This window comes from Sminthopsis crassicaudata, chromosome 2, assembly GCF_048593235.1.
Source record: "Sminthopsis crassicaudata isolate SCR6 chromosome 2, ASM4859323v1, whole genome shotgun sequence".
NCBI classification, from domain to species: domain Eukaryota; kingdom Metazoa; phylum Chordata; class Mammalia; order Dasyuromorphia; family Dasyuridae; genus Sminthopsis; species Sminthopsis crassicaudata.
The window spans coordinates 441,514,666-441,538,037 of NC_133618.1; the positions used below are offsets into that span (position 1 = coordinate 441,514,666).

Sequence of the window (23,372 nt, forward strand, 5' to 3'; positions counted from 1 at the left end):
TCACCAGCAAATTTCTGGTCTTGCAAAATAGGAAGTTTTAAAAACCAACAAGACGAGAACAGAAAATTTTAAAAGTTTTCACGTTAGATTTGTAGCTTTATATATTCTTGAAAATATTTTTCTCTCTCATCTTTGTACATCATCTAGTGCTCTCTCAAATAACTCAAGAGTGAGAAGCTGGCCATTAAAAAGCATTTAACTCCCCAGCAAAATTCATCATCTAACATCAAAAATATGTTGACTGTCACTTTCCCACTCAGAAACTGTCTTTGAGATCAAGAATTAAGAACTCAAATGATAATCCAAAAGGAAGAAAATATTAAAAGAGAATTATCTGAAGTGTGCTTTGTGATATACTTTAATGTGAGCAACAGCCTTACCTTACTCCAAGACTTTCAAGAACTGATTCATCAAGGCTGAGCAGCTGAGTGCCTCTGATTTTGTTTTCTATGGAAAGATTTTTAAAAGTTAAAATGTTGATACATCTTGTCTTTTTATATTTATTAAATTAAATATAATTCAAACAGAAATTCCTAGAAATGAATTCACAGCTGTATTATCTGTATAAAATGCAAGAAAGTTTATCTGAAATGTCTAGGGAGAAATACTAACCCATTAGTGATAACAAATACAAAGTAAATTTGAAGAATGTTGTTTTTTTGTTTTTCCTAATAAAAAGTTAGAGGAGATGTTGTACTTGTGAGCAAAACCACAGCCAAAGACTCATAGATTGTTTTCTTTTGGTTTTTTAAAGCATGAATACAACAATCCTGACTTTTGGAATCATCACTGGTGATTCTATAAAGTCTTTGATCAAATCCTACAGAAATCTTGTAGGCTTCCTTTTTTTAAATTTAAATTTTAGATTTATTATTGCCTTTTTTTTTTTTAACACTAGTTATTTCCCCTAATCATTCTCTGCCCTTTTCTTGTAACAAATTTAAAATTTAAAGCAATGACAACACAATGATCAACATGATAGTTGTAATTTATGTTAACTTTTATATCTGTAGTCCTCATATCATTCATTACCATTTGTATGTAAGAGTTTGGGTTCTTTTTTTTTTTTTTTTTTTTTGTTGTTGTTGTTGTTGTTGTTGCTGCTTTTTTTGGTGGGAGGGGTGTTGTTTCTAAAAACACTAGTTAATAAGATTGTTTTAATAAAAGTTGGGATTTCCTGAAACCATAGGTGTGATTTAATTATTATTTTTTTTTTTTATTTTTTTTTTATTTTATAATTATAACATTTTTTGACAGTACATATGCATGGGTAATTTTTTACAACATTATCCCTTGCACTTACTTCTATTCAGATTTTTTCCCTTCCTCCCCCAACCCCCTCCCCCTGATGGCAAGCAGTCTTATATATGTTAAATATATTACAGTATAATTTAGATACAATATATGTGTGTAGAACCGAATTTTTTGTTGCACAGGAAGAATTGGATTCAGAAGGTAAAAATAACAGTTTACATCCATTTCCCAGTCCTTTTCTGGATGTAGCTGGTTCTGTCCATCATTAATCAATTGGAATTGGATTAGCTCTTCTCTATGTTGAAGAAATCCACTTCCATCAGCATACATCCTTGTACAGTATCATTGTTGAAGTGTATAATGATCTTCTGGTTCTGCTCGTTTCACTCAGCATCAGTTGATGTAAGTCTCTCCAAGCCTCTCTGTATTTCTCCTGTTGGTCATTTCTTATAGAACAGTAATATTCCATAACATTCATATACCATAGTTTACCCAACCATTCTCCAATTGATGGACATCCATTCATCTTCCAGCTTCTAGCCACTATGAAAAGGGCTGCCACAAACATTTTGGCACATACAGGACCCTTTCCCTTCTCTAGAGTTCCTTGGGGTATAAGCCCAGTAGTTATGGCTGGGTCAAAGGGTATGCACATTTTGATAACTTTTTGGGCATAATTCCAGATTGCGGTGTGATTTAATTATACTCTACCTTGAATTTTTATTGAGTTTCTGGCTAAGAGAGACAAAAGTTTGGAATGAATGCTTAAAATTTATAGAGTTGTGCTAGAGATCTCTGGGTCTACAATCAGTGAAAAGAGGAGAGAAAATGCTATGATCCCCAAAATATGGTACATCTAATGAATTCAAGTGTCTGGATTAACTTTCTTAAATATATTAAAAGTACCAGTATATTTCTATTTTCCGAAATCAGTCTTTTGTTATTGAAACTATTATTTCAATAAAAAGTTGGGATATGACTAATCTTATAAACAGAAAAGGTAAAGACTGACAAATTCTGAAACTATGTAAAAAGCTAAGCCCTTTAAAATTAATCTTCTGGAAGCAATTCCAAAGAAGACATTTTTAAATAGCAGAAACTCGATTGAATTATTCTAGGGAAGAAGTTAAATACTTCATCATATATATGGAAAATTCATAATGAATGAGAACAAAATATGCTGCAAAACATCTCTATAAAAAGTAACAGGACTTCCGGCCAACATGGTGGAGAGGAGGCACACAACTGCTTGAGTTTCACGTTTTCTCTCAGAATTTATTTCATGACAAGCCTTGGAATTAATGCTTGATCGGAAAAAAACCCACAAGTAATTACCAACAGAAGACATCCTTGAAATTCACCAGAAAAGGTCTGTTTTTGCTCAGGGGAGGGATGAACAGATTGGGCGCAGGCTGAGGGCAAGCAGAGAAAGCAAGGCAGCTCACACTGCAGACCGGATGGGGGAGAAGTGTGATCTCTGCCATTTCTGATTACCCCAGTGTGGATATTCTGTCTTGGCAGCAAGCCAGGATCAGCACAGAAGTTGTAAACACAGGAGGTAAAGGATAAAACCCCCCAAAACTAGTGTCTTTGGGGACCTGGCCACCCCCACCCCCACTCAGAGTGACTCAGCACATTCTTAGAACCTCAGAGCACAGACTCAGCCCAGCCATCGCTGTTCTGCTAGTGCTCGCTGCTGTCTCCGGCAGTCTGTAGAGAAAGCTCAGTAACACCATCCAACCCCATCCCCCCCTCCAAAGTAGAGCATTTGTTTTTCTTATTAATTTGTTTGCTTTGATTCTGCTCTGACAAAATGAACAAAAAATTTAAAAGGGCTCTAACCATTGATATCTTTTATAAGGATAGAGAGCAGACTTCAAACCCTGAGGAGACTAAAAACAGACTGTCTCCAGAGGAATCCCCTAAGGGGGATATGATCTGCTCCTCAATACAAAAAAATCTCATAGAGGAAATCAAAAAATCTCTCACAAGAGAGCTAGAAGAGAAATGGGAAAAGGAAAGGGAAGCTTGGCAAGAGAGTCTGGAGAAGTCATCCCATGCATTTAAAGACAGAGTGGATAAAGAAATCAAATCATTGAAAAACAAAATTAGTTAATTGGAAAAGGTAAACAACTCTAAGGAAAACAGGATTAGTGAATTGGAAAAAGAAAACAGCTCTCTAAAAAATAAAATTGGCGAAATGGAAAAAAATTCCAAAAAACAAAAAAAAACTCACTTAAAAACTCAATTGGACAATTACAAAAAGATATTAAAAAAGTGAGAGAAGAAAATACTTCATTGAAAATCAGAATGGAACAAATAAAAGTGAATAATTTGAGGAGACCCCCAAGAATCAGTCAAGCAAAACCAGAAAAATGAAACAATGGGAAAAAATATCAAGTACCTTCTTGGGAAGACAACAGACCTGGAAAATAGATCCAGGAGAGACAATCTGAGAATAATTGGACTCCCTGAAAAATATGATGAAAAAAAGAGCCTGGAAACTATTTTCCAGGAAATTATCAAAGAGAACTGCCCAGATGTATTAGAAACAGAGGGTAAAATAGACATTGAAAAAATTCATCAATCACTCACTGAAAGGGACCCTAAAATCAAAACTCCAAGAAATATAGTGGTCAAGTTCAAGGACCATCAGACAAAGGATAAAATACTGGAAGCTGCTAGAAAAAATCAATTCAGATATGGAGGAGCCACAATAAGGATAACCCAGGATCTAGCAGAGTCCATTAAAGGAGCCTGGAATATGATATTCAGAAAGGCTAAGGAACTTGGTATGCAGCCAAGAATAACTTACCACGCAAAAATGAGCATGTTTTTCCAGGGAAGAAGAGGGACATTTAATGAAATAAATGAATTCCATCTATTCTTGATGAAAAAACCGGATCTAAACAAAAACTTTGATCTCCAAATACAGAACTCAAGAGATTTCTAAAAAGGTAAAAAGAAATCTTGAGAACTATATTTCTGCCAAAAAGATATATAAAGAACGCATATATAATTTGTTCGAGAAACTAGAGGTGGAAAGGAAATTATATCATAAAAAAGGGTAAAGTGGTGGTACTAAATCTCATGAAGAGGCAAAAGTAACCTACTATATCTGAGAGAAAGAAGGGAAGGGGATGAATATAGTGTGTATCATATTCTCATTAGAATTGGCTTAAAGAGAAAAATATAGACATATTCAATTTGTGGTGAAACTCCTTCCACTTTATTGAAAGTGGGAGGGGAAAAGTGAAAAGGGAAGGAATAAGCTAAGGGTAAGGGAGTACAGAAATTGTGACAAAAAGGGGTAAAATAGGGGGAGGAACTCTAAGGTCGGGTAAGGATACTAAAAAGGGAGGGCTGTGAAAAGCAACTGGTGCTAACAAGTTTAATACTGGGGAGGGGGGTAAGGGGGAAGGAAAGGAGAAAAGCATAAGCAGGGGTTAACATGATGGCAAGCAATATAGAATTAGTAATTTTGACCATAAATGTGAATAGGGTAAATTCCCACATAAAGAGGAAGCAGTTAGCAGACTGGAGTAAAAGCAAGAATCCTACAATATGTTGTTTACAAGAAACACACCTGAAACAGGGTGATACATACACAATAAAGATAAAAGATTGGAGCAGAACCTCCTATGCTTCAGGTGAAGCCAAAAAAGCAGGAGTAGTCAACCTCATGTCAGATCAAGCAAAAGCAAAAATTGATCTAATTAAAAGAGATAAGGAAGGGCACTATATCTTGCTAAAGGGTAGCATAGATAATGAAGCAGTATCAATATTAAACATATACGCACCAAGTGGAGCAGCATCTAAATTCTTAAAAGAGAAATTAAGAGAGCTGCAAAAAGAAATAGACAGCAAAACTATAATAGTGGGAGATCTCAACCTTACACTCTCAGAATTAGATAAACCACAAAATAAATAAGAAAGAAGTTAAAGAGGTAAATAGAATACTAGAAAAGTTTGATATGATAGATCTTTGGAAAAAACTAAATGGAGACAGAAAGGAGTACACTTTCTTCTCAGCAGTTCATGGAACCTATACAAAAATTAACCATATATTAGGACATGAAAACCTCAAAATCAAATGCAGTAAGACAGAAATAGTAAATGCATCCTTTTCAGACCACAATGCAATGAAAATTACATTCAATAAAAAGCTAGGGGAAAATATACCAAAAAATAATTGGAAACTAAATAATCTCATACTAAAGAATGATTGGGTAAAACAGCAATTCATAGACATAATTAATAATTTCACCCAAGAAAATGACAATAATGAGACATCATACTAAAATGTGTGGGATATAGCCAAAGCAATAATAAGGGGAAATTTTATCTCTAGAGGCCTACTTGCATAAAAATAGAGAAAGAGAAGATCAATGAATTGGGATTACAACTAAAAATGCTAGAAAAGGAACAAATTAAAAACCCCCAGACTAATATGAAACTTGAAATTCTAAAAATAAAAGGAGAGATTAATAAAATTGAAAGTAAAAAAAAAAAACTACTGAATTAATTAATAAAATTAAGAGTTGGTTCTATGTCTATAGAAAAACCCTTAGTAAATCTGATTAAAAAAAGGAAAAAGGAAAAGCAAATTGTTAGTCTTAAAAATGAAAAGGGAGAACTCACCACTAATGAAGAGGAAATTAGAACAATAATTAGGAGTTACTTTACCCAACTTTATGCTAATAAATTCGATAACTTAAATGAAATGGAAGAATACCTTCAAAAATATAGCTTGCCCAAATTAACAGAGGAAGAAGTAAATAGTCTAAATAGTCTCATTTCAGAAAAAGAAATAGAACAAGCTATTAACCAACTCCCTAAGAAAAAATCCCCAAGACTAGATGGATTTACATGTGAATTCTACCAAACTTTTGAAGAAGAATTAACTCCAATGTTATATAAACTATTTTTAAAAATAGGGATTTAAGGAGTCCTACCAAATTCCTTTTTTGACACAGACATGGTACTGGTTTAGACCAGATAGGTTGAAAACAGATTAAGAAAATTATAGACCAATCTCCCTAATGAATATTGATGCTAAAATCTTAAATAAAATATTAGCAAAAAGACTACAGAAATCATCTCCAGGATAATACACTATGACCAAGTGGGATTTATACCAGGAATGCAGGGCTGGTTCAATGTTAGGAAAACTATTAGCATAATCAACTATATCAATAACCAAATTAACAAAAACCATATGATCATCTCAATAGATGCAGAAAAAGCATTTGATAAAATCCAACATCCATTCCTACTAAAAACACTTGAGAGTATAGGAATAAATGGACTATTCCTTAAAATAATCAGGAGCATATATATAAAACTGTCAGTAAACATCATATGTAATGGCGATAAACTGGAACCTTTCCCAGTAAGATCAGGAGTGAAACAAGATTGCCCACTATCACCATTACTATTCAATATTGTATTAGAAATGCTAGCATTCGCATTAAGAGTCGAGAAAGAGATTAAAGGAATTAGAGTAGGTAATGAAGAAACCAAACTATCACTCTTTACAGATGATATGATGGTATACTTAGAGAAATCCAAAGATTCTGCTAAAAAGCTATTAGAAATAATTCATAACTTTAGCAAAGTTGCAGCACACAAAATAAATCCACATAAATCCTCAGCATTTTTATACATTACCAACAAAATCCAACAGCAAGAGATACAAAGAAATTCCATTCAAAATAACTGTCGATAGTATAAAATATTTGGGACTCTATCTACCAAAGGAAAGTCAGGAATTATATGAGCAAAATTACAAAACACTTGCTACAAAAATAAAGTCAGGTTTAAATAACTGGAAAGACATTAAGTGCTCTTGGATAAGAGGAGAGAATATAATCTATTTATTTAGTTCTATATCAATCAAACTTCCAAGAAACTATTTTAATGACCTAGAAAAAATAACAACAAAATTCATATGGAAGAACAAAAGATCGAGAATTTCAAGGGAATTAATGAAAAAAAAAAATCAAATGAAGGTAGCCTAGCTGTACCTAATCTAAAACTGTATTATAAAGCAGCAGTCACCAAAACCATTTAGTATTAGCTAAGAAATAGACTAGTTGATCAGTGGAATAAGTTAGGTTCACAGGACAAGAGAGTGAGTAAGTATAACAATCTAGTATTTGACAAACCCAAAGATCACAACTTTTGGGATAAATATTCATTATTTGACAAAAACTGCTGGGAAAACTGGAAATTAGTATGGCAGAAACTAGGCATGGACCCACACTTAACACCACACACTAAGATAAGATCAAAATGGGTCCATGATTTAGGCAAAGAACAAGATCATAAATAAATTAGAGGAACACAGGATAGTTTACCTCTCAGACTTGTGGAGGAGGAAGGAATTTGTGATCAAAGGAGAACTAGAGATTATTACTGATCACAAAATAGAAAATTTTGATTATATCAAATTAAAAAGCTTTTGTACAAACAAAACTAATACAAACAAGATTAGAAAGGAAGTAACAAATTGGGAAAACATTTTTATAGCTAAAGGTTCTGATAAAGGTCTCATCTCCAAAATATACAGAGAATTGACTCTAATTTATAAGAAATCAAGCCATTCTCCAATTGATAAATGATCAAAGGATATGAACAGACAATTTCAGATGATGAAATTGAAACTATTTCCACTCATATGAAAGAGTGTTCCAAATCACTACTGATCAGAGAAATGCAAATTAAGACAACTCTGAGATACCACTACACACCTGTCAGATTGGCTAAGATGACAGGAACAAATAATGATGAATGTTGGAGGGGATGTGGGAAAACTGGGACACTGATGCATTGTTGGTGGAGTTGTGAAAGAATCCAACCATTCTGCAGAGCAATCTGGAACTATGCCCAAAAAGTTATCGAACTGTGTATACCCTTTGATCCAGCAGTGCTACCACTGGGCTTATATCCCAAAGAAATACTAAAGAAGGGAAAGGGGCCTATATGTGCCAAAATGTTTGTGGCAACCCTTTTTGTAGTGGCTAGAAACTAGAAAATGAATGGATGTCCATCAACTGGAGAATGGTTGGGTAAATTATGGTATATGAATGTTATGGAATATTATTGTTCTGTTAAGAAATGACCAACAGGATGAATACAGAGAGGCTTGGAGAGACTTACATCAACTGATGCTGAGTGAAATGAGAAGAACCAGGAGATCATTATACGCTTCAACAACAATACTGTATGAGGATGTATTCTGATGGAAGTGGATATCTTCAACAAAGAGAAAATCTAACTCAGATCCAACTGATCAATGATGGATAGAATCAGCTATACCCAGAGAAGGAACACAAGGAAATGAGTGTAAACTGTTTGCATTTTTGTTTTTCTTCCCAGGTTATTATTTTTACTTTCTGAATCCAATTCTTCCTTTGCAACAACAACAACAAAAAATTCGGTTCTGCACACATATATTGTATCTAGGATATACTATAACCTATTTATGTATAGGAATGCCTGCCATCTAGGGGAGGGGGTGGAGGGAAGGAGGGGAAAATTTGGAACAGAAGGGAGTGCAAGGGATAATGTAAAAAATTACCCATGTATACGTACTATCAAAAAAAGGTTATAATTATAAAATTGATTTTTAAAAAGGAATTAATTACATTAAAAAAAAAAGAAAAAAGAAAAAGCTAATTATTTTTAAAAAAAAAATTTTTAAGTAACGTAATTTAAACTTGGTGGTCAGTGTATCTGAAATGTCTCCTTTATTTTCTTAATTTTAAACCCCAACAACAAGATAGGATGAATTGGACTGCCACTGTGTTTATTACTTACTGTGACTGTTGACTAATCTACCTCATAAGGTGCAGACAATTGTTTGTAGTAAATCAAATAAAGATGTGATATTGAAGCAGAGTTTTTTCACTTAAATACAAAATGAGAAAAGAAAAAATAAAACCACATTTCCATGTACATAGCAGATAAGAAAGGATTCAATATAAAACAATAAATTTTCGTTTCAAGAAAAGCTATATGATAAACACTACATATTAAGAGGGTTTCGGGTTTTTTGTTTGTTTTTTACAACTATTGTTTATAATGCCATAATTATTATAGCTTGCTCACCCTAATGGCAGTAGCTGGTCAAGTCAATTTAAAGAAAGAAAGAAAAGGTTATTAGGATAGTATAGAAAAGAAAAAAAATAAAGTGCTAAATTAAAGTGGTAACTAAGAATACAGTGGGGAAGAAAAAGGATGGATAAAAGAGATCCTGAGATATGGTAACTGATGAGGTCCTGAATGGTGTGTTTTGGATCAGGAGAAACTAAAGTATCCATCCCTGAGGCAGAAGACTTGGATAGAGATCAATTTAGCTCCATGGTCCCATCCTTTGAGGAGGTGGTCACTCTGAAATTCAATTTATGTTAAACTTGGGAGACCTACCCTCTGAAGAGGTCTTGAGCAGTCTCACTTTGCCATGCCCTATCTGGAATCAGATCAAGTCCCTGAGATTAAATTTTCCCCATAAAATCTACTCATGTTTGGTCAATCCATCACAGCATTCAGCTTTACCCTATCTTGGTTCTATGCCACATGGTATCTCCTAATTTAACTATACTTCCCAGCCCTACTTCTTCTTATAGCTAACTCTTTTGGAGTGCTGTATCCCTTTCAAGAAAAACCCTATGTTCTCCCAACTTTATTTCCTATTTACCATTCCTGATGTCTATTATATAGCCTTCATTTTGTCTGTAATCTCTTCCCTAAATAAATCTACCTTTTGCCAAAGAGAATGGACACTATGAATTCCTCACATGACAGAACCCCAACTTTTGGTGCCTCCCATCATCTGGTGTCTACATAACTTTACATCACCCACATCATGTTGGTTGTCAAACCACATCATTTTGAACCAAACCCCACATCACAGATCACATCAGTAGCTATAAAGACCTGATTTAGGACTAACAAAAATTTCATCATGTCTGGAAAACTGGTTCCATCAACAAGACAAATAGGAATGTTAGAAAACTGGTCAGGTTTTGGAGGAAGATGTTTTAAAATGCCAAGTTTGAAATGGAATGAGAATATTCAGGTGTTAAGTAACTATGAAAAAGCAAGCTTGGAGTACAGGACAATAGTAAAGATACAGTACAAAGATTTGAGATATTCACATTACAAAACAGTCACAAAAATGGATGTGGTAGTCAAGATAGTACAGAGAAAGGAGAGAGCTTTACTTCCTGAAGTGTAAATTAATTAATTCATCAGACATTTTGTAATATCTCACAAGACTAAAACTGCTTCCTAGAGTGAGGTGACACCTTTCTTCCTATCTCTTCCCCATTACTTGATAAGGACCTGCACCCTCAAAACTTACCTCATAGATAATACCCTTTATCTAGTAACTTTGTGTATTACATTATCTGTGTTGCTATTTTACTCTCCTGCAACACCAAAAAGATTTGAGGCAAGAGTTATGTCTTACCTAAACTTTGTATCTCCTCTAGCACAGTAACTAGCACAAGTAATAATAGTTATCATGTATATACCAAGTATCATAGCAATTTATGTACTTCAAGTCAACAGATATTTGATGACTGACTTGTGGCAAACATTAGGGATAGATGACAAAAGGCAATAATTAACACCCCTATATATACTCCCTTTGTCTCTCCCCCCTTTCCCTTACTCTCCCTTTTTCTTCCCCCTTATGCTTTCCCCCATCTTAACAGTCCCTCTTCTCAAGGAGTTCACAATTCACTGGGGAAAGAATATATGAATAACTGGATACACAGGATTAACTAGAAATAATTTCCCTAGCACTAAAGGGAGTAGAGTAAGTCAAGACCTGCTGTAGTTTTACAAATATCACAACTGAAGTAAGGTGTTCATGGCCAGAAAACTCTCCCAAATCGATGGGAGTAAACAAACAGACCAAAAGAGGTCTTCTGTCCCTTACTTTGAAGATTATTCCAGCAAAGAGAAGAGACCTCAGGGGGAAAAAAAAAAGCAACTTCCCCCCCAAAAAAACCCACAAAAAAAATTAACACCACTAAAGGAAACAACCATCCTGCTTATTTTCTCCTCAGATACTAAGCTCATAACCTCTATTAAATAAATCTCTTAGGAATAATAGAGAGGTTTGTCATTCAAATATTTCTTAAGCGTATATTGTTTGCAAATGATTCAGGAAGGTCTAAAAAGTTTTAAGTATACTTTCCCAGGCAGAAAAGACTACCCACCAGGTCCCAATGTATTATTTCTTTGGCATCCCATACACTTCCCAGTAATACAATATACATAAAGATCATCTACATTAAATTCTATTAAGCAATGGATCGCATATTCTGTTATTCATTTTTATTACCAGAGTTTAGATTTTGAGATATATTAAGAAGGATACCTCTCTGGTCTGGAAACTTATGAATTTAGTTTACACAACAAATCAGCAAACTTCAATCTCACTCACTTAAGCACCAATTTTTTTTTAATGTAGTGGTGGTACAGGAAGGGTCAGATGAAGGAGAGATTAGAGAAAAACAGGAAAGAACCTATCCTGGAGGAAGGAATTAGGGAAGAGTAATGAATTAAGAATCAACCCAGGAGAGCCACAGCTGCAACGTTCCTATTACCTTGGAAGGGGGGGAGGTTAGACGAGAGAACCAGGAACTGAAGATTGGTATTGGTTTTCCCCTTCCCCTCCTCCCCAGCAATTGCAATCCATTTTTAGGGCCCCACCAGAAGAAGGGCTCTTACTTGGCCAAGATTAGAGCTGCAAATCATAACCAGTTAACACCAACTTCCACTTCTGGTAGCTGAAAGATTTTTCACTTTCATACCCAACTTCAAAAAACTAAATGCAACGCCTGACAAGGAACTTAGTCAAAAGTATTTTAACAAGACACTCAACTCAGTCTGCATATTTTAGCCAAGATTGTTACAAGGGCTGGGATCTAGCTCTGAGCTGGGCCAAGGTTACAAGGGCTGGGATCTAGCTCTGAGCTGGGCCAAGGTTACAAGGGCTGGGATCTAGCTCTGAGCTGGGCCAAGGTTACAAGGGCTGGGATCTAGCTCTGAGCTGGGCCAAGGTTACAAGGGCTGGGATCTAGCTCTGAGCTGGGCCAAAGCTAAAGATAGAGTAAACAGGATATCTAGAAGAAAAAAGTCTGTGGTCAGTGGGAACTAAGGAGGAACAAGAAACAAACGAACATTACATAAAGTACAACTTGTGATGTGGGGGTAGCTGTAGATTGCTAGGAAACCACAACAATCAAAGAGAGCTGCTTGGGGCTCAGAATAAAACACTGGGCGTGGAACTCCTTGGGTTTTGTTTTTTATTCCAAGCAATAGAATCAGCATTATGAGTCTTTGCAAATAATAGGTCCAGCTAGTCTTGGAGCAGGTGCTCAGGCCGTAAATAAGTCACAGTAGTGACACAGTGAAATGCATCACCATTTACTATTTACCACTAAGTGAATGACCTGATTCCCAGCTTAAAGAAACTTGGGGGGGTGTGCAGTTTTGTGCAAGACTGACATTAACAATTTGTCACACTCCCCCAAAGAGAAATGTCCAATTCTTTTTCCTCATCCTCCAAGACTATTGGGTCACTACGTCCGCCTCCTCCTCAGGTTCACCTGTGCTAAGTCTCTCTCCAGGAGCCCAGCACCACCACCATTTTTTTCACCCCGGTTGGGTTGAACACTAATAGTTTGCTACCGTTCTGTCCGCACCCTTGTTGGAGGCTCCTCGGTCCTTACCCACTTCAGGAGGCTTCCCAATTCCAACTCCCCTCCCCCGAGACCCCACCACCCCCGCGGGATCTCCTCCGCTCAGTCCCGGCACTCCGGTGAGACAAGGAGAAGGTCCGAAGGGTTTCTCAAACTTTTCCCACTTACAGCCACTTTTTGCCCAAGAAACTTACGCGACCGCGGGTTTATGGGTATGTGAACTGGGTGTACAACTCAACCATTTCCTGGTCCCAAACCCCCACATCTGTCACCGGACCTCGCGAGGTCGCGAGAGCCAGCTGTTCCTGGAGTAGGACGGGGGCCTGGCTTTAAGAGGTCCGGCGACGGGGTCAAGGGAAGGGACGCTGATAGAGCAGGGGCAGCGGGGGGCGTCGGGGGCCAGTGACCGAGTCCCGGGGTCTGGCGAGAGCCAGAAGTGGTCCCTGGGGTCGGGTGAGCAGAGGCGCCGTCGCTGGGCTGGGGAGCTAACCGATAAGCTTAAGGGAGAGGATCCCTGAAGGGTGACGGAAGGAGAAGGTGGCCGGCAGGACAAAAGGCGGGTGGGATGCTCCTTTGGCGGGGGGAGCGAGGAAGCCGCGGGATGAGGAGTTCCGTGGGGAGGGGGTCTTTCAGGAGGAGTGAAGGGGATGCTGGGACCCTCCCGGACCTAGGCGGAGCACCTTCCGCACCCCCATCCCGCTCCTACCTCGTACGCGGCCGAGCAGCGTCGGGTTGCAGAAGCCCTGATCACAGAGGAAAGCGCACAGACGCTCCGTGTCCCAGCTCCGGGGATCGGCGTCGTCCTCCCGCTCCGCGTCGGCGAGGGCAGCGGCGCGCTCCCAAGTGGGGGAAGGAGGCCCGTAGCGGGCACGTTTAGGAGGAGTCCCGAATCCCCTCATGGCCTTTCCTCCGTCGCGCCGCACCAGCAGAGCTCCAGAAGCCGGCTCTGCAGCTGACCGCGCAAGCGCACAACAACTCCAGCACGGGAGGGCCGCCCCCTCCACCTCCACCTCCCTTTTAAGGCCGGGGAGGAGCGTGCCCCACCCACCGGAGGGCGGTGCGCAGTAATTGGGACGGCCGCTGTTCCCGCAGTTGGTGCCGCCCCCAAAAAGTGCGCTGCCATTGTTTGAGACTTTTGTAGTTGCAAACTCTCCGAAAGTCAGTCACATTAAGGAGTGAATGACTAAATTGGATCTTTTTTGAAAACATGTAGGCTCCAAAACACTCAATGAACGCATCTGTTTATTCTTTCCTTTCACACTTATGAAGTCTCCTATGTGTAAGACTTAGCCATGTTAATTCAACAGGTTCCTGACCTCTGATGCCCAAATAAAGTTTTCAGTTTTTAAAGTTAGACCTTGATGTCATTCATATAGGGAACTTCTTGTGAAGCTATATTCCCTTTAGCAAAACATATCTGCATGTGCTGGGCATTAGAAACTTGGAGCATTGCCTGGGTCACTGATATGTTAATTGATTGGTCACTTTGTGACACTGACTGAACCTAAAACCAGGTTTTGAGTGCATTTATACCAGGATGAGGTACCCTGACAGTGAGAGGGGTTCCCAAGCCGGGGTCCCAGGTTTTGTGAAAGAATTCGCAGTCCCAGTCTCCAAATGAGGTTTGGCAAAAATGGGCTTATTTTCACTGAGAAGCTCTTTCTCTCAGTGGGCCTCTTTCTGATTAGGAAGATAGCAAAGACTGGGGTACAGAGTTGTGATTTTTATTTAGCTTTCTATGGCTTGGTCTAGGGAGAGATTTGAGGGACTAATTTCCAAATCAATAAAGGGTGGTGATTGTTTTCCAGATCGATTGGAGGGGGGGGGGTTCCTGTGGGAACCAGGGAGGAGGGTGGGGATCATTTTCCTAGAGCCCCAAAGGGGTTGAGATTCAGGCCCACTCCCCAAAGATGGGGGACACAGAGTTCTATTACATCAATACCTCATTTCCAAATAATTATGGGACAGAACCAATGTGATAAATAGGGACTGGCATAGGAAAGAATAAGCTCTGAGAGCTTAGAACAGGGAGTAAGTAGGGGCAGAAAGAAAAGGATATTAACAATTGCAACTTGGTCCTGAAAGACTGGTAGGGAGGAGGCAGCAGAGCAAAGGCAATTACTTCCCGGAGCTCTCCCCCAAATTTCTCTGAACACCTTTAAATAACAGCACAAAACAATGCCTGGAGCAGCAGGACCCACAGCAGGACGGGGTGAAATAATTTTCCAAAGTAGGTCATTAGGAAAGGTCAGGCCTTCGGAACCACTGAATCAGCAATGGCAGCAGCTGCTTCTGGAGCTCTCAGCCCAAAGAGGCAAGGGGGCCAACAACAAGGAGTCTTTTCCTGTCATCTCCTGCTGATTGTTTCTGATATAACAATATTTCATAACATTTATATACCGTAACTTATCAGTCATTCCCCAATGGATGAGCATCCATTCAGTTTCCAGGGTCTGCTCATTTCACTCAGAATCAGTTCATGTAAGTCTCTCCAGGCCTCTCTGAAATCCTCCTGCTGGTCATTTCTTACAGAACAATAATATTCCATACCATTCATATACCCTAACTTATTCGGCTATTTCCCAATTGATGGGCTTTCACTCAATTTCCAATTCCTTGTCACCACAAAAAGAGCTGCTAAAATTTTTTTGATCATTTCCTTGTTTTTATTATCTTTTTGGGATGCAGCCTCAGCAGTGATACTGCTGGGTTAAAGCAGTTTAATAACCCTTTGGGCATAGTTTCCGATCACTCTCCAGAACAGTTCTATCATTTCATAATTCCACCAACATTGCATTAGTATTCTAGTTTTTTCACATCTCCTCCAACATTTATTGTTTTCTTTTTCTGTCATCTTAACTAACCTAGTAGATTTTGAAGTGATACCTAAGGGTTATTTTAATTTGCATTTCTCGAATCAATAGTAATTAGGAGCATTTTTTCCTATAACTATAGATAGCTTCTTCATCTAAAAATTGTCTGTTCATATCCTCTCACTATCAACTGGGGAATGACTTATATTTTTGTAAATTTGACTCAGTTCTCGATATATTTTAGAAATGAGGCCTTTACTAGAAACACTGGCTATAAAAATTGTTTCTCAGCTTTTTGCTTCCCTTGTAATCTTGGCTGCATGGATTGTAGTGAGCACATTTTGACAGATTATTTCCCCTTTTCATGTTTGCTGTCCTAATTTCAATTTTCAGTGCTCTTCATATAATCTGTTTAATTTAATATGTTGCCTGCTTAGTGTAAACAAATGTTCCTCATATTGTTTTTCACTATTTTCATACTGTCTTTCACTATTTGTGAAGTGATTGTGATGAGATTAGATTCAGGGAATCAAAATGATGATGTTAGGATTCCTGGTGATCAGGGAGTTAAATAATGAAGTTAGTGACAGGTTTGGGATTCAGGGAACCGAATGAAGAGGTTTGGCTCCCCTAAGTTCCTTTGGGATTCAGCAAAAGGGCAGGAGTTTTGGGAACGCCCTTCTGGTGGCGCAAAGGTCCTAAGTAAAGGTAAAAAGAAGTTTATTATTGGCATTGGGAAGTCAGCCTTTGCTATGCATGAATAGAAAGGCTGAATTTCTTAATGCAAGGTCCTGGCAGAGAAGTAAAGTTTCTAGTAGAGAGATCCTGACAGAGAGATATAAAGTCTCATTAGGGAAATAGGTGAGAAAGTTAAAGAGAGGCTAGTGCTGGAAGAGAAGATCATTCCATTGGGCAGTGGTTTCCTTGGCATGCTATAGCATGGCATTTTAGGTCCTCTGCAAGGATTGAGTTTAAAATTGATGTTTTTATAAGGAAATCTGAGACAGAAGTTTCCCTCAATGCTGTCACTGCCCCCAGGCCTAGATGAGACCACTTACTGGGAATGTTTTTGAGCCAACAACATTTCAATCTTGGAATTGAATACTTCAACTAGTTCCACCAAGATAAACCACTTTATCTTGCTTGGTTCCTGGGGGTGGGTCTCACAGACACAGGATTCAAGGAGACTTTCTCCTTGAAGGAGCATTAGAGAATTTTGGCGCTCCCTTGTCATTTGTAAATGCAAAATTGTATATGCAAAGCTCCATTCTCATCCTCCATAAAATTTGACCAAAAAGTTTTCATTTTAAACATTTTATTATCCTTGGCTGCCATACTTCTTCCCTTGGCAGTGATAGCAAGTATTTATTGCATTTCTAGATTACTTCTAGCTCCTCTTTTTATTGTGCTCAATATAAGTAAAACTTTCTTAGGAAATAGTTTTAAAAACATGTATTGGACTACCTGCTAGATAGGGAAGAGGGGAGAAGAAAATTTGGAAGAAAAGGTTTTGCAAGGATCAGTATTGAAAAAACTACCCATGCCTATGATTTGTAAATAAAAAGCTTTAATTTAAAAAAAAAAACACAAAAAAGTAGAATTTTAGCTGTTGGAAGCCAAATTTGGACATGATATTTTAGGAACAGAAAAAAAAGTCAGAAGACTGATTCATCAGACTGGGAGCTCTGCCATCTGCAATTGGAAGAAAGGAAGAAGAGCTTTTGCTTACTTTATTGTTTTGTTCTGGGGAGTCAGGGCCTTTTACTTTTACTTTCTCTTATAAAACATTTTTTATTCTCTGGGAGAATAAAAGAGGAAATACAATGGAAAAATGTACATGACTTAGAAACAAGATTCAGCTACCTGACTTTAAATCTGGTCTCAGATTCTTAGTAGCTATGTGACTCTGGGCAAGCATTTGTCTCAGTTTCCTCATCTGCAAATTAGGTGGAGAAGGAAATGGCAAACCATGCCAGTTATCTTTGCCAAGAAAACCCCAAGTGGTGTCACTAATGACTGAAAACCTTTGAATAGTGTTCAAGGGGTCATTTTAGTTACTTAACATTTTTTAAAATTGATATCTTTGATTTATATATTTCAAAAATTTTCTCCCAGCACCCCTTCCCCTGCTTTCTCTCAGAGAGGCATTCTATATCTTTTTTTGAAAAAGCAACACAATTTAACTATACATCCAAAAAGTCTAAAAACATGTACAAAATACCACAGCATTGGATCTGTGAACCTCCTATTTCTATAGGAGTTGAGTGGGGGGTGTCTTCTCATCTCTTTTTTGGACTGTGCTTATTCTTTGAAATTTTATAACATTTCTTTAAAAATTATTTTTGTGATTTTTTTCCATTTCCATTGTTGTAGTTTATGTATATATGTATATATTATTTTCTTGGCTCTGCTTACTTCATTATGCATAAGTTCATGTATATTTTTACCACTCCTCTGTATTTATCATATTTGTTGTTTTTTAAAGTAAACATTTCCTTTCTTAACCTAGATAAGTCAAGTCAATTAGCATTTATTAAGTGCTAGATTCATGCTCAGCAAAAGGGATACAAAGAAAGACAAAAAAATTAACCTCTGAGGAAGCCATTAAGATTAAGGATGACCAGGAAAGGCATCTTATTGAAGGAGGGATTTTGGCTTTTATTTGAAGAAAGTCAGATACATTAATTTTGTTTGTACAAAAACTTTTCACTTTTATGTAGTAAAAATCTCGCATTTTATTTTTTGAAATTGCTTCTATCTCCTTTTTGTTAAGGATAAATCACCTACAGATAGCTGTAAAAGATACAATTTACTTCTAATATTTTTATTTTATGATTTTTAAAATAAAAGTTATATGTCCACTTAGAATTCTTTGTGGAATATGGTATGAAATGTGGGCATAATATAATTTCTGCCAGACTGCTTTCCAGTTTTCATTAGAGTTTTTCTTAAGCATTTTCCGATTTATTAAATACTAGATTATTGAGTTCCATTGCTTCTGATTTTCCCCTGTCTAGTCTATTCCATTGATCTATAACTGTTTTTTTAAGAATACAAAATGGTTTTGATGCTTGCTGAGTTATAATATAGTTTAAGGTCTGCTATTGCCCCTTCATTCCTACGTCTTTTATTTCCTTTGATATTTAAATTAATTAAGTTGTGAAATTTATTAAATTGGACCAAACACACCAGATTCTTTGAGTACTTGCCAGGAAAGATTAGGATAGTTTTGGGGAAACAGGTTTTAATCACACTTTAATAAATATAGTAAATAAAAGGGAAAGCAGTGAAAGGTAAGGAGATAGGGAATGGGATGGTGAAGGAAGGCAGGCAATATGAGAAAGAGGATAAAGACAAGGAGAAGCAAAAAGTACCACTCACAGGATAGCTAGGTGGTGCAGTCAATTGAGCATCTTCCCTGAAATCAGGAGGCCCTGAGTTCAAATCTGACCTCAGACACTTAACACTTTCTGACTGTGTGAACCTCATGGTTCATGGAAGTGTTGTTGGAAGATGACAAAAGTTTAAGGTCTCATTTTTTTTTTCTTCTGAGCAAGGCAGTTTGGGTTAAGTGACTTGCCCAGGATCACTCAGTAAGTATTAAATGTCTGAGCCCTGATTCCAGTGCTCTATCCACTGTGCCATCTACCTGCCTCTGAAGTCTCGTTTTTATAAGGTTTTTTGTGGGGGGAACAGTCTAACTCCTATCTGGACCACCTTGGTGTTAGTCCATTAACATGTACAAATCATTTCAAAGTTGTCAATAAAATTTTGAAGTTAATGTGTCCACATCAAGATTATCAATATCATTTGATGATCTGCTGGTCCTTTACTATGGGCAACTGGAGTTATGGAATTTGTCTGGGATTTACCTGTCATTCCACCCAAAGGCCCTGACAACAGAGCCTAGATGGCTTCCCCAGATTCAGCCCATATAGTCAAGAGGTGAGTTTTGGTTAATACTGTGTAGGATACAATTTAGAAATTATGCTTCTTTGATCTTTGGGATAGTTTGTGCATGACTTCCAAGTTTTCCTGTACAATCTTTTTTGCTATAGTCACTTTATACTGGTTACTTAAGAACTTATATACTTCTGGGAGTGGAGACCAGAACCAGATATAGTTCTAATACATTATTTTAGATCTTTTGTTTCTTCAAATGAATTTTGTCATTATTGACTTCTGTAAAGTATCCCTTTGATATGGAATACCTTTAAAACTGTAAATTAAATTTGGTAGTATTGTCATTTTTATTATATTGATGTGACCCAGACATAACTCTTCCTCCAACTACTTAAGTTGTTCTTTGTTCCATTAAGAAGTTTGTAATTGAATATATGTAAGTATTATGTATGCTTTGGTAGGATAGCTTAAACTGCAAATATTTTATGCATTATGCAGTTATTGTGAATGACATTTCACTTTTTTATTCTTTGCTCTTGGATTTTATTTTTATATAGACATACTTTTACTTTCTTTGGGATTATTTTATAGCCTGCAAACTTGAAAAGGTTATTATCATCTCAGTGAATATCTTAGTTGATTTTTTGTGATTTTTTTAACTAACTCACCAAGTCATCAGGAAATATAGATTTTTCTTCCCTTTATCAATCATTTTATTTTTATTTTTTTCTTATTACTATTTCTTCTGTCTTAATATTATTGCTTGCATTTCTGTTATTGTTCAGTCATTTCCTTCTCTAGTTTGTTTTACAGATGAAGAAATTGAGGCAATCAAGGTTAAGTGACTTGTCCAGGATCTCATAGTTAGTAAGTGTCTAAGGCTGGATTTGAACTCATGAATATGAGTCTTCCTGACTCCAGACCCAACTTTCTATCTACTGTGCCTCCTAGATGCACCACTTGTTTACTGTGTACAATGATTTCTTGATTTTACTCATTTTACTTTTCATCAGTTTATATAAATCTTTCCAGGTTTTTCTGAAATCAGACTCCTCATTTCTTATAGCACAATAATATTCCATTACAATCCTATGCCCCAACTTTTCCAGCTATTTCCCAATTGATGGGCATCCCCTCAATTTCCAATTCTTTGTCACTTTAAAAAAAGAGCTGCCGTATTTTTATACAAATAGGTTCTTCTCTACCTCTCTCTTTCCCTCCCCCTTTCTTTTATTATCTTTGAGATATAGACCTATTAATAGCATTGCTGGATCAAACAGTACACACAATTTTATTGCTCTTTGGGCATAGTTCCAAATTGCTTTCGAAAATGGTTGGATCAATTAACACCTCCTCCAACAGTGTGCATTAGCATTCCAGATTTCTCACATATCCTCCAACATTTGTTATTTTTCTTTTTTTGAAAAAAAATTAAATTAGTATAATCGCAGAATTGTTTTAATTTGCATTTTCTAATGAATGTTTATTTAGAGCATTTTTTGTCTTTATAGATAGTTTTGATTTCTTCATCTGAAAACTGACTGTTCATATCCTTAGATCATTTAGCAATTAGTAATGACTTATATTATTATAAATTTGACTGAGTGTTTTATATATTTAGAAATGAGATCTTTATCAAGGATACTGACTATAAAAATTGTTTCCCCACTTTCTGTTTCCTTTCTAATTTTGGCTGCATTGGTTTTGTTTGTGCAAAACCTTTTTAATTTAATGTAAACTTATTTATTTTCAATTTCATAATATTTTCTGCTTCCTGTTTGGTCATAAGCTCCTCCTTCTCCAAAGATCTGACAAGTAAACTGTCCCTTCCTCTCCTAATCTGCTTATAGTATCACTCTTTATCTTTAAATCATGTACTTATTTTTATCTTATTTTGGTATAAGGTGTAAAATATTGGTCTGTAACTAATTTCTGCCATATTGTTTTCTAATTTTCCAAACAAATTTTGTTAAATAGTTCTTATTCTAACATTTGTGTTTATCAGACACTAGATTACTATGATCATTTACTTCTGAATATTGTATACCTAATCTATTCCACTGATCCACCACTCTCTTTCTTAGGTAGTTTCAGATATTTTTTATATTTACTGCTTTATAATACAGTCTGAGATTTGATAGGGCTAGGCCATCTTATTTTGATATGTAATTATTTACTAGTTCTATTTAGAAGCTACCATAAGTTTTAGAACTGGTTTTTCCTATAATTTGTTTAATTCTATATTTTTCCTTTTGTTTGTCTTTCTGATGGATTTGACCAACACTGAGAGACCTTAGAGTCTCTTGCCACTATTATATGTCTTTTTATCTTATGTACTTCTTGTAATTCAGGTAATTTTTTCTTTATGTATTTAGATGCTCAAGTATAGATGTATGGGATAAACCGTGTGAAGATACTGGAAATACAGCCTTAAATTATACTTTAATTGTGACTTGAAACTTTATAATAGCAAGTAGAACTATAGCTTTAAAAAATTGCAGATGTTCATTCTCTCCAGTTTTCCACCACTTCTTGATTAGCATTTAAGTACCTCTGTTAAATGTAATTTATTCTTTTTTTTCTGGGATAGATTTCCAAGATTAGAATGTAAGCCCCAACTTGTGTTTTGCAGTTTTTATTTTGCACTGCTTTTACTGACAAACACCTTGTCAGATGGAAGATGCTCTTTCTTGTGAGATCCTAATAAACCCCTTTTTGTTTTTTCTTACTCTGAGAATCTCTGTTTTTGTGGTCTATACTGTCCCATACATAAATTTAATATTGATATCGGCCTGTCTTTGATTCTTTTCAGCACAATCTAGTTTTCTTGTTTATCTCTTTTATGTAGTGAATGTTAGCTTTTGCTTTAATAATATAATTCCTTTTTTTTTTTAAATTCATTTCATGCTCAGCAAATTTTGTTCTAGCCTCTCATTTTTATTCTGTGGACATCTTTGCTTTTAAGGTATGTTTCTTTTAAGTAACAAATTGCGAAGTTTTGTTTTCTTATCCAACTGTTGTTATAATATATTTTGTCTTATTGCTCAATTTATTCACATTTAAAGTTATTGACGAGGGGAGCCCCAAAACTTCCTCTTTCTCTCTCTCTGGCTTTGGGAATGAGCCATGAGGTAAAACACTTGGAAGCTCCTTGAAGGAGAGATTCTCCTTGAACCCTGCCTCTGTGAGAGACCACCTCAGGGAATCACATAAAGTGGTTTATCTAGGTGGGGCTATTAGAGTCTGGAGCTGGAGAATTCCAACCCTATTGAATTGAAGACTCATTCAATTCTATTCAATTCCAGCTCAACCTGAACCCCAGCCTCATCAAAAATAAAAACCCCAGCTTATAGTTAAGGCTTTTATTATAAAAAGAGCCAATTTTAAACTCACTCATTGAAGAGGACCTAATATGCCATGGCAAGGAACCTCTCTCTTCCTGGCATAGCAGCAAACCTCTACCTGCTGGAATGATATTCTCTTTCAGCGTTACCCTCTTTTTATCTTTCTCACCTATTTCCCTAATGAGACTTTATACCTCTCTGTCTGGATCTCTTAACTCGAAACTTTACTTCTCTGCTGGGATCTTGCCATTAAGGGATTCAGTCTTTCTATTCATGTATAGCAAAAGCTGACTTCCCAATGCCAATAATAAACCTCTTTTACCAATCTAGCTTTTTAG

General features: G+C 36.6%; 1 protein-coding gene across 1 annotated transcript in view; it reads right to left on the minus strand.

The window, feature by feature from the left end:
- LOC141557225 (deoxynucleoside triphosphate triphosphohydrolase SAMHD1-like) overlaps nucleotides 1-13,984 on the minus strand; it is a 49,975-nt gene extending 35,991 nt beyond the window's left edge. Inside the window, exons 1-2 of the mRNA XM_074292603.1 lie at nucleotides 13,681-13,984; nucleotides 381-447 (exon numbers count right to left, since the gene is read on the minus strand). Of these exons, the coding sequence (XP_074148704.1) occupies nucleotides 381-447; nucleotides 13,681-13,873 (260 nt within the window). The 5' untranslated portion in view covers nucleotides 13,874-13,984. The remainder of the gene's footprint in view (nucleotides 1-380; nucleotides 448-13,680) is intronic.
- Nucleotides 13,985-23,372: the final 9,388 nt, after the last annotated feature.